Source organism: Olea europaea, unplaced genomic scaffold, assembly GCF_002742605.1.
Source record: "Olea europaea var. sylvestris unplaced genomic scaffold, O_europaea_v1 scaffold2978, whole genome shotgun sequence".
NCBI lineage: Eukaryota > Viridiplantae > Streptophyta > Magnoliopsida > Lamiales > Oleaceae > Olea > Olea europaea.
Genome location: NW_019248412.1, coordinates 1 through 13,904, shown reverse-complemented (window position 1 = coordinate 13,904; position 13,904 = coordinate 1). Strand labels below are relative to the sequence as shown.

The window sequence follows — 13,904 nt, the reverse complement described above, 5'->3', positions numbered from 1 at the left end:
CCGAGAGTCGACGAAACGTGATTAATCTTCAAGCTACTTGCAGAATTATTAAAGAGAGTTGCACCAAAATTTTTTTTTACCACCGCCTCTTTTTGCATGTATGAATATCTAATTTATTTCCCCAGTTGCTGCCTTATTAATTCTGTAATTTTTTCTTTTCCAGATTTGCAGCCGTCTTGTATGTATATATGTTGGCCCCCCAAAGCTGCCACTTTCTTCTTCCAAAGTAGCTGCAATGTTTTCAATGTATACCTCTCTTCAATTTTCTGCCCAATTGTCGCCTGGTTCTATGTGTATATATTTCCAATTGGCATTCAATTTTCTTTCCTCCAATGTTCTGCCAATGTTTGACTTCCAAAATTTCTTTTGCTGCCTTCAAAAACCAACTTCAATTCTACCCAATTTTTCTTCCAAAACTGTAGGTATGCGTGTAAAATGTCTCCCTCCTTTTTCTATGTGATGTGTATATCTCTATTTCCAGCAGCCAGCCCTCCCTTTTTCTCCAAATTCCGCTGCCCTTTACGTGTTTCTATGGGTATATATATATACACACACACTAAAACCAGCACCCTTTTTGTATTTTTTGCAACCCAATTAAACTTGGTGAAATTAATTGGACCTGCCCACTTTCTTGTGTAAAACAGGATTCCAATTGGTTAATAAATATGAATCCAAATTTAAGTTCAAAACTTAGACCCATTTAATTTATTATTTTCTTCATGTTCTTCACTTTCAAAGTGTGAAATCTGATCTGCAACTTCTATTTAAAAAATCAATTTATTATTTTCTTTTCCAATTGCTTCAAAACGGGTCGGGCACTGAAACGAACAAAAAATAATCTAAATTAAATAAAATTGAATAATTTCACAACATAAAAGTTTAATAAAATTGTCTAAATAATTACACAAATTACACTCATCAAACACCCTCAAATTTAAACTTTTGTTCGTTCTCGAACAAAACTATAACCTAAATAACAACAAACACACAAACATGAAAAAAATATTTGGTTGAACTGTTTAATTTTTTACCTTAGGATTTGAAATCATGGCGTTAAATCTACAAACTAATTCAAAGTTATAATACCAAACTAATATCCACTTTTCCAATGCAAAACCTATGTGAGTGTGCGAAGAACTAAGTAGACATTAATGAATTCATAAGTTGTTCCAATTTTCGACCCTCTATGGTTAAATATATTCTTTCATCTTTCGTAAAATTCACACACCTCCGAACTTAATCTTTTTCAATTTTTTCCCAGCGTGTGATCTAAAATTGAATTTTTCATTACCATCCTTACCCTCTCCAATTTAGACAGACGTCACTAGTTGCAAGTCAACACATCAATGAACTAGGATTCTCAAATTATTTGATTGCTTCGACCGTCAAGATTCAATTACGTTAATTATCCTTTATCGAAAATCAAATTCCTTCAAAAAAGTGTTGGGACTTACAAGGCATCTAGGGCCCTTTTTATTTTTTTTATTTCCATTTTTTTGCTCTCTCCCTTAAGCTTTCTAAATGATCCATGTAGCAAGCATTAGGCTGATGACTCACAAGTTAGATGGCTTTAGAGCACCAAGTTTTCAAATACCCTTACAGTCTTAATAACCCGAATCAAAAAGGTTTCGAAAATAACAAATTTTTTTTTTGGGCAACTTCATCTCTGATTGCTTCCTAAATGACCCATGTAATGAGTTTTAGGCCGATGACTCTCAAGTCAGACGACTTTATGGCATCAGGTTTTAAGATATCCTTGCAGGCTTAATTATCGAGTCATAAAGGTTTTAGAAAGAAATTTTAAATTTTAAAATATATGCCTCGATTAGTGCAGTGTCCCTTATTACACACCTATTCAAGCAAACTGACCTCCAATTTAAGGCTTTCACCCAATTTTATTCTATTAATCTCAGACAATCCACACAAACATTTTCACTTAAGGAATCTACATTCACATCCGTATTTTCCTACTACAGCAAGATCTCCCCAAACTGTAATGAATTTGGTCTAAGAATAAATAATTAGTATAGTTTTGGGTAAAGTATCTATGGCCAACTAATTCAATCTATCAAGTGCATGAATCAACTCATTTCATTATAATGTCTAACTCAGTTCTGATGCATGTATAATATCAAGTTTTGCAAGTTCAAAAACTTGTTCGTGTGAAACCCGCAAGCGCACGAGATCGTTGACAAGTAATAGATATGATGAGTTAAGAGTTATCATCCCACGAGGAATAATGTTTAATTTTAGTTTACTAGTCACTATTAAATTCGAATTATGAAAAACAAAAGTGAATTTTTGATTTTATTTATACTGAGCTAATCTAAGAAATATAGAAAAGTTGGATTTTTATCAAATTATGGAGGATTTTATAGGATTTCGACTCTGCCTATTGCTATCTATTTCAATTCATGATTCGTAATCTAATTCTGTTCATGTGTTTTGACAATCGATAGCGCTAATTATTCAATGCTCTTTTCCAAGACAAATGAACATATGATTAACACGCCCTGATCCTATTCCTAGTCCGAATTCATATGAAAATCAAACATTTAATTTAGGTTATTTAAGTGATTGCATGTGTGAAAGAGATTATTCCTAATTTTAACTACACGTGTTAATTTTGTTGCGTTCTAAACTTATTGTGAGTCTCCTAACACTACAACAAACAATTAATTATCTAATTGGTGGTCAATCAATTAAATAATGCAATGGGTAAGCAAAATTAATCAACAAACTCAATAATTAAACTAAATTACTTGTCTTGAATTATAAATAAATAAAAATAGGGTTCATCTCATCCAATATATGAAATGAATTAGCTTAGCATGATGTTGAAATTAAATTAAACACATAAAAAAGGAAAGACATCACCAAAAATAGACGGAACATTATAAAATTTTCCAATTTTCAGCCCAATTTAACCGCTACCTTTATTGATAGAGAAGTCCACTTCCAGCATTTTTCACAATTTCTGTTATACGGGATGTATGAGTATGCGTTCCAACAGCAGCCACCAAATATCCTCCAACCTTTCTTCTCTTATTACATGTGAGTCTCTCTTTTAAGGTATATATAATTAATTCTCCAAGGCAGCCTTTTCCAAGCGTATAAGTCTTTTTTTTCCAAGTTGTGTGTCAATTTGTGTATTCTTATGTACCAAAATCAGCCCACACAACTATCTATTCTTGGTGTAAGTTTTTAATGCATGTGGAATATCTCTCCTATACGTGATGTGTATGCATATAAATTCAGCACAAAACACAATGTTTTTCCTCCAAATTCCAGCACCTTTTCCCCCTTTTGGTCGCCGCCCAATTCCTCTCTCAAATTTTTCTTTTTATAAGCACACAAAAATAACGCACAAAACAACATACGAAAACCAAAAACACAAAGTGTTTTCCATGTTTTCCACCCCCAAATTTAAACCCTACATTTTCCTCGATGTCCTAAGACATAATTAAGAATGTAGAGGGATGGGGAAGAAAAAGATGAAGGTACTCCCCGAATTTTTCTATTGAACATGGAAGATACTGTAGGTGACAGCTTGACAATCTTTCTCACCATACTTTCTCCTTGGTCTATGTAGATTTGAGTGTTCCACAACGTCATGTTCGTGCATATGGCAATCAAATCAAACATTAGAGAATAAATAATCTAGAACATGCATTATTAGCCCAAACACTCGAAATAACCAACATTATACTTAAGGGCATCAGTGAAAACATGATCGGATGATGATACCCTATAAATTTAAAGTGCCTAAATTTAATGCAAACTAATAATTAAAACAAATCTATATGCAATTCGATAAAGAAAGCAAAATAAATAAGGATTGAAAAATTGGGTTGTCTCCCAATAAGTGCTTAATTTATAGTCTTTAGCTAGACTTGATTGTTTTGGCTATTCATGGTGGTTTGAAGAGGGAATTTTCAGCTCTGCATTTTATACATTGATTTCACTTCCTTTTTTCATCTTTCATCCTCCACACAATTAAGTTTCCATCGCTGTCCCTACCACCAATTTCACCTTCATTTGGCCTGCCTTTGTAGCTCTCCCAATGATCAACTCGTTGGCAATCCTCAAAGTATGATGGTTGCTTGATTGGATTCTCCATGGTGAAGCTCTATTGTTTATCCTCCACCCTCAAGACAATCTCATTAACATCAAAATCTAGCAAGGCTCGACTTGTAGACAAGAATGGCCTTCCTAGAATTATTGACATCTGAGATGCCTCTTCAATATCGAGGGTGATGAAGTCAACTGGAAAAATAAGTTTTCCCACCTTGATAAGCATATCTTCAACTATTCCGTAAGGGCCTTTTAGTGATTGGTCCGCCAGCTGAAGGATAATAGATGCCGCCTTAGGATCTCCTAATCTCAATTTTCTATAAAGAGGTAAGGAAATTAAAATTAATACTCGCTCCTGAATCAATTAAATAATTTATATTATTTAAATTTCCTATAAAGCAAGGTAGAGTAAAATTCCCTGGATCTTTAAATTTTGGAGGGATCTTGTACTGGATGATCGCGCTGCACTCTTCAGTTAGTGTTATTGTTTCATGTTCTGGTAGCTTTCTCTTTTCAGTCAACATCTCCTTCAAGAATTTAGCATAATTTGGAATTTGTAGAATAACGTCAATAAAAGGAATGTTGATGTGAAGTTGTCTGAGGGTGTTCCAGAAATTCTTAAATTGTTTGTCCATTTTATTGTTTTGTAACCTTTGAGAGAGTGGAATTAAAGGTGTGTTTTTATTGCTAAGAGCGATCGCCTTAACCTGTGGATTGTCTGACTGTTTTTCTTGATTGACATTTGATGATTTTTCAAACTGACCCACTTGTTCTTCCCCCGAGATAGGTACTCGATTCTCCTCAATCTCTTTCTTCTTCACTGTGATTTCTAGCAGCTGAACTCCGCTTCTCGTTGTGATAGCCTGGACTTGTTCATTTTTAGGTTGTCTTTGAAGCCTTTGAGGGAATGGGATAGGCGACACATAAGCTCGAACAAGTGTAACAGGCTTGATCGATGGTGTCTTAATAGTTACATAATTCATAGCTTCAACTGCTAATACTTGTTCCTTTGGATTCTTTTCTGTATCCCTCGGCAGTGTACCTTGAGCTCTATAGGCTAATGCAGCTACTATCTGTCCCACCCGTTTCTCTAAGTTATGTATAGAGGCTTACTATTCTGTATCACCGTCTCGGTCTTGGTGACGTACTTGACAAGTAGATCTTCCAATGATTGTCTTTTTTCTTCTTGTTGCTAAATCGCTAGTGGATTGCCCCTTATTTTATTTACTTGATCTGAATTATCAACCCACGCGTAGTTAGGATCCTTGTTCAAACTCGGATGGTAGTTGTATGGGTAAGGTCCATTTTGCCTCTAATAGTTCTGTGTATAACTGACCTCTACTGGCTGACCTATGTGAGTAGAAGCCAAAGGGCCACTTGCAGTAATGTGATCTGCCCCCACAAACTCCGCCCTTCGGAGCTGGAGTTTGTACCATATTCACAGAATGAGTCAAAGAGTCAAGCTTTCTAGTTATTGCCTTCATCTGTGTTGTCAACGCTGTCACTACATCCACCTTATATATGCCAATTGTTTTCCTCGGGACTTCCCTGTCGCTCGGCCACATCGATTGATTTTCTGCTATCCTCTCATACAGCTCATAAGCATCGTCCACGTTTATAGCCATTATCGATTCTCCTGCTGAAGCATCTACCATATTCTTGAATTCTTGGCGTATTCCATAGTAAAAGATGTATATTTGTGCTAATGTCAAGATTGGGCACTTCCTCAATAAGTTCTTATACCTTTCCTATGCCTCTGGATAGCTCTTAAGGTCTTTCTGCTTAAAAGTGTGGATTTCATTCCGAATTTGATGAACTTGAGTTGGTGGAAAGAACATCATGGTAAATTTTTGAATCATGTCATTCCACGATACAATGCTCTCAAGAGGTTGTGACATCATCCATATTTTTGTACCTTCCTTCAAAGTGTGAGGAAATAGACGCATTCGAAATACATCCCGTGACATCCCCTCGTGGCTAATTATATCACACAGCATGGTAAAAGCTTGAATGTGTTCATGTGGATTTTTCGTAGCTTTCTCGCTGAACCTGATGTCTTGATGCTTTTGAAAGAGGTTTATGACATCTGGTCGAATGTGGAAGTTAGCTTGTCCAAAGGGCGGATAGATGATCGGAGGTTGAATCGGTGCTGGCACTGGATTTACAAAATATCTCACTAAAACTTATCCATAATTTGCTACTGCCCTCAGCTGATCTGGCTGAATTGGCTGAGGTAGTGGCAAAGAGTTCTAATCTTGATTCAGATGTTGGTTTTCTGCCATATCTCTCGCTTGTCTTCGCTCTCTTCTTCGCTGTCTGAAAGTTCTTTCGATTTCAAGATTTACTGGAAGAAGCTCGATCTCGTCAGAATTTTACATAAACTATGATTTCCTGAAAAGAGTAAACCAAGAGACTTAGATCGTTAAATGAATAGCCTTAAACAAATAAAGTAAAAATAAAAAAGAAAAATGAATAAAAACTTCAAATAAAAAAATAACTAATAAACTCAAATTAAATAAATTATTCTCAGGCAACGGTGCCAAAAACTTGCAGGTTTCACCCGAACAAGAGGGATAATTTTGTGTGGTCTGATGTAGTAGAAACAACATTCAATAATCTTAAGTTAGCTATGAGCTCCACTCCAGCGCTAACTTTAGCCAACTTTGAGCAACCTTTTGTTGTGGAAACCGATGCATGTTATGGAGGCATAGGAGCAGTATTGATGCAAGATAGGAAGGCCTTGGCATACATCAGCAAGGCTATCGCGCCAAGGAGCTTGGAAATGTCAATATATGAGAAAGAACTCTTGGCTTTAGTTATTGCGGTGGTGAAATGGAGGCATTACTTGGAGGGTCACCATTTAATCATTAAAACCGATTATCAGTCCTTTAAGTTCTTGCTTGAGCAAAGGATAACCATGCCCTTATAGCAAAAGTGGCTTATTAAATTAATGGGTCTAGATTACGAGATTCAGTACAAAAGGGAGGACAGAAAACGTGGTAGTAGATGCACTCTCTAGGAAGGTGGAAAGTGATGGGGAATGTACTACTATTACTCAATTAATACCAGCATGGGTAGAAGAGGTGATTTCTAGTTATGAAGGAGACGATCTTGCTGAACAAAAAATCCCAGCCCTGCTTCTTGATGCAACAACGGAGCCTAATTATCAATATAAAAATGACATTCTTAAGTATAGGGGTAAGCTATATATTGGTAGTGAAAGGGATATCAGGAAAAAATTAATCCAGACTATGCATGCCTCACAAGAAGGGGGACATTCCGGAATACAAGCTAGCATATTTAGAGCTGGACAAAATTTTTATTGCCCAGGTATGACACAAGAAATTAGAAGAGAGGTACTACAGTGTGCATATACCATAAATGTAAAGGTGAACACTTGCCATATCCCAGCCTACTATAGCCCCTACCTGAACCTCAGCATTCATGGAGTCATATATCTATGAACTTCATTGAGGGGCTACCAAAATCTGAAGGGAAGGATGTTATCTTCGTGATAGTAGACAGATTCACTAAGTATGGCCACTTTCTCACACTTTCTCATCCCTTTACAGCAAAAAAGGTCGCACCAACTGTTCTTGGATCACATTTATAAACTCCATGGCATGCCTCGGAGTATTATCTCTGATAGGGACAAGATTTTTACTAGCACCTTCTGGCAGGAGTTGTTTAAGCTCATGGGAACTACTTTACAGCTCAACTCAGCTTATCATCCACAAACAAATGGCCAGACTGAGAGTTTGAATCAATGCCTTGAGCTATATCTCAAATGCATGACACACCATAATCCTAAGGCATGGGCTAAATGGATACCTTTAGCTGAATGGTGGTACAATACCACTTACCATTCAGCCATTAAGTAAACACCCTTTGAGGCACTATATGCGATTCCACCACCTGAGTTAACCATGGGACCTTATCAACAAACATGTGTTGCTATGGTGGAAGACATCCCGCAAGAGAGGTATAAAATGGATCAGCAATTAAAAGAGAACCTAGCACAAGCAAAAGCCAGAATGAAAATGTATGCTGATAAAAACAGGTTCGAGAGGCAATTTGAAAAAGGAGATTGGGTGTACTTGAAATTACATCCATATCAGTAGCAGTCCATGGCCAAGAGGATTTATCAGAAGCTGAGTCCTAGATACTATAGCCCTTATCAGATCTAAAAGAAGATTGGAAATGTAGCATACAAACTAGTACTTCCCAACCGAGCAAAAGTTCATCCTATATTTCGTGTATCACTACTAAAGCAGAAGATAGGAAACAGAGCAATGGTTGTAGAGCAGTTACCATCTGGAGAGGAGGTGGTGGAACAAGCAGAAGAAGTGCTTCAAACAAGAATTTTCAAAAGGGGGAATCATGCAGGAACTTAGTGGCTAATTAATTAGACTAGACAGACCACAGAAGAGGCTACTTGGGAAGATTCACAGGTCATATAAAAGAAGTATCCTAGTTTTAAACCTTGGGGACAAGGTTTAGATAAGGAAGAGGGATGTCATGATGAAGAGGCAGCAACTCAATGGAAGAAGTGGGAAAGAATGAAGAAGAGAACCAACCGTAACTATATTTCAAATGGGAATAGAGTAGGGTCCACACTTGGCAATTAAGTGTTGTTTTTGTCTATTACGTTTCTTGTATTTGAATACTTTTTTTTTTTTTTAATTGCAGTAGCATGTATATAGAGACTAGACGAGTGAGGCAGGGAGATTTTGGATGTAAAACCAATTCAATTAGTCTATTTCCTCTTCTGAATTTCTCTCTGCTATTCTCCTTCTTCTTCTATTAATTTCTTCTTGCCCATTTTCCAATTTGTGATTATTTCTGAAGTTGAGTTTGAGTTGCAGCTTCCTTGGACTGTGGCCTTCAATTTGGTACTGATTTTGAGTGAGTTCGTCATCAACTTGAGCTTCACTCATTACACGAATATACATTCCTAGTTAAATAAAACAAAAAGAATAAAAAAAATAAAGAACTAATTTCAACTATATGCCCAAGTTTATCAAAGAAGTGCAAACTAGTCACAAATAAATAATTTAAAATTTAAAAAATCCTTCCTCTCCCACTTAGCCCTCTTCCCAGTTACCACCATCGTCGCATTTTGAACAAAGAAGATCCCATTTTAACTTCAAACATCCCGCAATTGATGCATTTTGAACAAAGAAGACCCCATTCAAACATTCCCAATTCGAGTACTATTTTCACTTTTTGGGCCAAAAATCAAGCACCAATTTTGTGTGAAAAAACCACCATTAATCAGTTTTATTGTCTCAATTCAAAGTTTCTGATTTCTTCACGAATCATAGATCTATAGACTCAATTCATGAGCATTTACTAACTACCAACGTAATGACAAATATAACATCTCTATCTCCACTTTTATTTATTTTTTATGTTTTGGTGAAACTCGGACTTCTCTCTCCTATCCATGATATCTGATTTTTTTACCCTCTTTTTTTGCGCTTCCCTATTTTTATTTTTATTTTTATTTTTATTTTTTTACTCATGTTTACATAAAATGTGTAAGTGTTTTTATTTGTGGTGTCATAAATATATGGATGTAAATTTGGGTTATTTATGTCATTATTATATGTGATCATTTTAGTAAATAAGAAAAATATTTAAAAAATATAGTGCAATTAATAAATTTTATGGTATGAATATAATCATCTTAAAAGAAAATGGGATCTTTCGTACCTCAAATATCATATAGGGGGTTTTCAACTAATTTAAAAATGTAGAGAAGCATTTGAAAATAGGTTCATACAATGGGGTATTGCTCCAATAAATCTAACTATAATTATTAAAATATATTGTAAAAAAAAAACAGCATTGAATTGGTCAATATTCATATGTAAGAGATTTAGTATGGCATATTTCAAACATAAAAAAAAAAAAAAAACAAATTTCAAACTTCAAAAATCAGATTTATATTAAAATTTATTTATAATTTAATTAATTAAATATATATTAGGTCACATATTTATATAATTTGGTCACAAATTAACAATTTAATTAGTTACTTATTATTTTTTAGTCAGAAATTAAAAAATTTATGTCACAAATTAATTTATTAAACATATGTTTTACTAATTAAATATATTGAGGCCACAATTTCATGTAATTTGGTCACAGTTATCTAATTAATTAGTCACTTATTAACTTTCGAACACTACTTATCAAATTATTTGTCACAACTTATTTCTCGGCTATAAATAAAAAATTTTATAGGTCACGGATTATTGTTCAGTCACAAATCAAAAATTTTACAGGTCACAGAATATTCATCGGTCACAAAATCAACTTTTATTGGTCAAAACTCATTTATTCATTGCAAATTATCAAATTTATTGATCACGATTAATTTCATCGGTCACAAATTAAAAAATTTATAAATCACAGTTTATTTGTATGTCACGGATTTTCAAATTAATTGGTCACAAATTATTTTCAATCAAAAATTATCGAATATTTAGGCCACAAATAACCAAATGATTGGTCAAAGACTGCCACCACCAACACTACCGCCGCCACCACAGCCACTTGCAACCACAACCACAACACAAATAATAGCACGACCATCACTAACATAGCCCCACCGCCAGCAACATGATACAGACTCAACCCAGCAATCCATCACTACCGGCCATGACCACTACCAAAAAATTAGATCCAAATTTATCTATCATCGTCCCCAACCACCACAAACATCACACCAGCCTTGTCTCCTCCACCAAAACCCATATCCCAAACTATAGCCTAAAGCTAGATCCAAAAGTAGAACGTAGCGCAACATCACTGCCATCGCAATCGCCAACATCTCGACATCCAACTACAAAACAACGTCAGCAAAATCAAAGCAAAACCTGATCTAATTAAAATGGCATCGATCATTGTGTTCGTTCAATACAATCTCAGTGTCATCGTCATCGTCTCCACACTACTATCAAAAAATCCCCAAACTCGGCAACATAGTGTCTTGCTGCAACAGCCGACGGTGCTTAGCTAGCAACGATGGGCAATGTTGGCGGCTCCGGTGAAGAGAGACGGTGTGAGATCGAGATGTAGAGAGAGAAAGGAGGGGGAAAATTGTTAGGTTTGGAATGAAAATTATATATTTAATATTTAAAAATAACATATCTAATTTGTGAAATGTGAAACTTGCCATCTGATTTTTGAACTCACTTCTTTAAATTTAGAGTTTTGTGTAATTTCTACTTTGTCAAAAGTCCTTTTAAATAACTATAATTATGTTTTGCTTAACCTCTGACGTCTTCTCGTTTCCCTATCTAATTCTGGTCAATTAATCAGAAATTTCAAATCAATCTTTAAAACTACTTTGTTTTCCAAAGAATTTTTCTTTAATTATTTGTGAAAGTCAGTTTTCCACACATAATGGATTTTTGGGAACCGTATTTTTCATATTCTATAGTTAGAATAATTTCACCAATATATATAAGAAAAAATTAAAAGCAACTTATATTCTATTTAAATGTTTATGCAAAGTGATAGAACGAACTTATATAATATCTGATTAATTCTACATTGAATTTAATATTAGCATTTAAATTAATTATATGGAACGACAAATTTTAACCTCAGTTTGGCAAAAAATTATAGAGGATTATACATAAAGGGTTTTTCCCTGTAAAAATTCACAAACTCCTTGCAGGTGCTGCCTCTGTGGCTGCTTTGTTTGGTTTTTGGGCCAACAATCAATCAAAATTGTCTGAGTGTGTTATCCGTAAAAAAATCTATGAATTAGTCATGTCCATGTAACATCACTTAAATATAAATTTTCTTATTTTCAATCACGCATTTGGATAGACTCACAATTATTATACACTTAAATCTTCTCAAATGGACAAATTACTTTTTAAAAGTTAATCTATCGTACAATAAGGATAAGGATAGTTGCCTGGTGCGGCCCTGGACGTCTAACACGTTTCGGATTATTCTTTTTGAACAAGTTCATAGAGTAGGGCTCAGCATGTTTCAACTTGAAAGGTGCCACGTTGGACTTGGATTGCCTCCAAGGAAGAAAAAGTCAAATGTACGATGTCTTCCTAAGATTGACTCATTCCTTCAGCGCGTGATTTGTTTGCCAAAGCAGCATACACTTGGCATCTATATATATTATAAAATACACCATCAACCCCAACACCCTACTCTATCTCTCTCATTCATCCATTTTTCTTGATTTTCCATAAGCATCCAAAACCAAAATTTTTTTTTCTGTTTTCATTCTCTCAGCTGAACCTATTTTTGCCAAATATGGAAAACTTTTTGGGTTTGCTAAGAGTCAACGTCCTCAGAGGAATAAACCTTGCTAAAAGAGATACCAGAAGCAGCGATCCTTACATCATTGTTAAGATGGACAATCAGGTAAACAAAAGATTTTTCAATTCCTTAGTCATCAGTTTCAACTTTTCAGAATTTAGCCAAAATTGCTAACTTTGTGTATAATGGAACAGAAACTGAAGACTAGTGTTGTGAAAAAGAATGTCAATCCTGAGTGGAATGAAGAACTCACTTTATCGATTACTGATCCAAATCTTCCAATCAAGCTGGTAACTTCTTCGTCTTCTTCTTTTTCTCCCAATACATTGCAATGTTAGGATCAGCTGCTACATATGTTACCTTGTCAAATTTCTCCCTTGAATTCTCAAGAAAGGATCTCTATGCATTATTCTAGTGATTCTTATGATAGATGCTTTAAATTTATTGCAGGAAGTTTATGATAGAGATAAGTTCACTCCAGACGACAAGATGGGAGATGCAGAATTTGACATCAAAACATTTGTCCAAGTTTTAAGGATGCGCTTACAAAACATTCCTAGTGGAACCGTAATTACAAAAGTAAAACCAAACCGTCAAAACTGCCTAGCCGAAGAAAGCCCTATTACTTGGGAAAATGACAAAGTAATCCAACATATGTTTTTGAGACTTAGAAATGTCGAGTGCGGTGAAATTGAACTCCAGTTGCAGTGGATAGAAATCCCAGGCTCCAGGGGTTTGTTGTGTGATTCATAGTTGTCAAGTTATGTTGTACAGAACTAATTGATTTGTTTCTTAGTTAAAATACTCGTAAATCGAAGTCAGATGCAGAATCCATTTTACGTTCTTCCTTGAAAATTGTTATCCAAGAGAAAGTTACAGTTGATTTTACTTTCGTAAGGGTCTTGTGTAAGAATGTAAAATTGCCTTATTGTCGAATACTGTAAGTATTGCAGATTTCCAACTCTTCCATGCATCCTATTTTGATATCCAAGTTTCTGACTTTCTTAAATGTTTCCTCCCTTGTTTTTCCCTTCCCCGTCCCCCATCTCTATCAACTGCATTATGGCGAATCATTTTCTCTTTAAGTGTTATTGAGAGTTGTGGTGAATTGACAACAAAAAGAAAGTATATGGTGCTCAAATACAATTAAGCAATTTTATGCTCTTATCAAATACAATTAAGCAATTTTATGTTCTTACCAAGAGCATTATCTAATCTTGGATTATTCATATTCAGCACACAGACTTATTACCATCGTACTACTTGTTGACCTCTAAAAATGGCTCTTCCACGTGGCCAACTTGTAGCTACTCCACGTATTCCTCCCTACGAAATGAACAAACTGTCAGGCGCACACGGTCGGAACCAACGGGGGTGGCGGCCGTATACATTCCGACGGTCAAGTCAGGTTTGGGTGGTCGGAACAGTGTCCAGGGACTAGTCAATAATGGGGGAGGAGAATATATAAACTTGTTATGGAGTGCTATCTATTGAGAGTTTCATTCCCTTTGCCTCTGGCCAATCTTTGGGTA

The 13,904-nt window shown here is 35.2% G+C and overlaps 2 protein-coding genes across 2 annotated transcripts; one reads left to right on the top strand and one right to left on the bottom strand.

The window, feature by feature from the left end:
• Positions 1-4,129: 4,129 nt before the first annotated feature.
• LOC111384697 lies at positions 4,130-5,729 on the bottom strand. Its single transcript, XM_023009016.1, has 4 exons — positions 5,411-5,729; positions 5,303-5,307; positions 4,525-5,147; positions 4,130-4,391 (listed from the first exon to the last, which is right to left on the bottom strand). The coding sequence occupies exons 1-4, from the start codon at positions 5,727-5,729 to the stop codon at positions 4,130-4,132; spliced, it is 1,209 nt and encodes a 402-aa protein (XP_022864784.1).
• Positions 5,730-12,269: 6,540 nt separating this feature from the next.
• LOC111384696 (protein C2-DOMAIN ABA-RELATED 4-like) lies at positions 12,270-13,381 on the top strand. The gene is made up of 3 exons (XM_023009015.1): positions 12,270-12,477; positions 12,567-12,662; positions 12,823-13,381. The coding sequence occupies exons 1-3, from the start codon at positions 12,367-12,369 to the stop codon at positions 13,123-13,125; spliced, it is 510 nt and encodes a 169-aa protein (XP_022864783.1). The 5' UTR covers positions 12,270-12,366; the 3' UTR covers positions 13,126-13,381.
• The last annotated feature ends 523 nt before the right edge of the window (positions 13,382-13,904 follow it).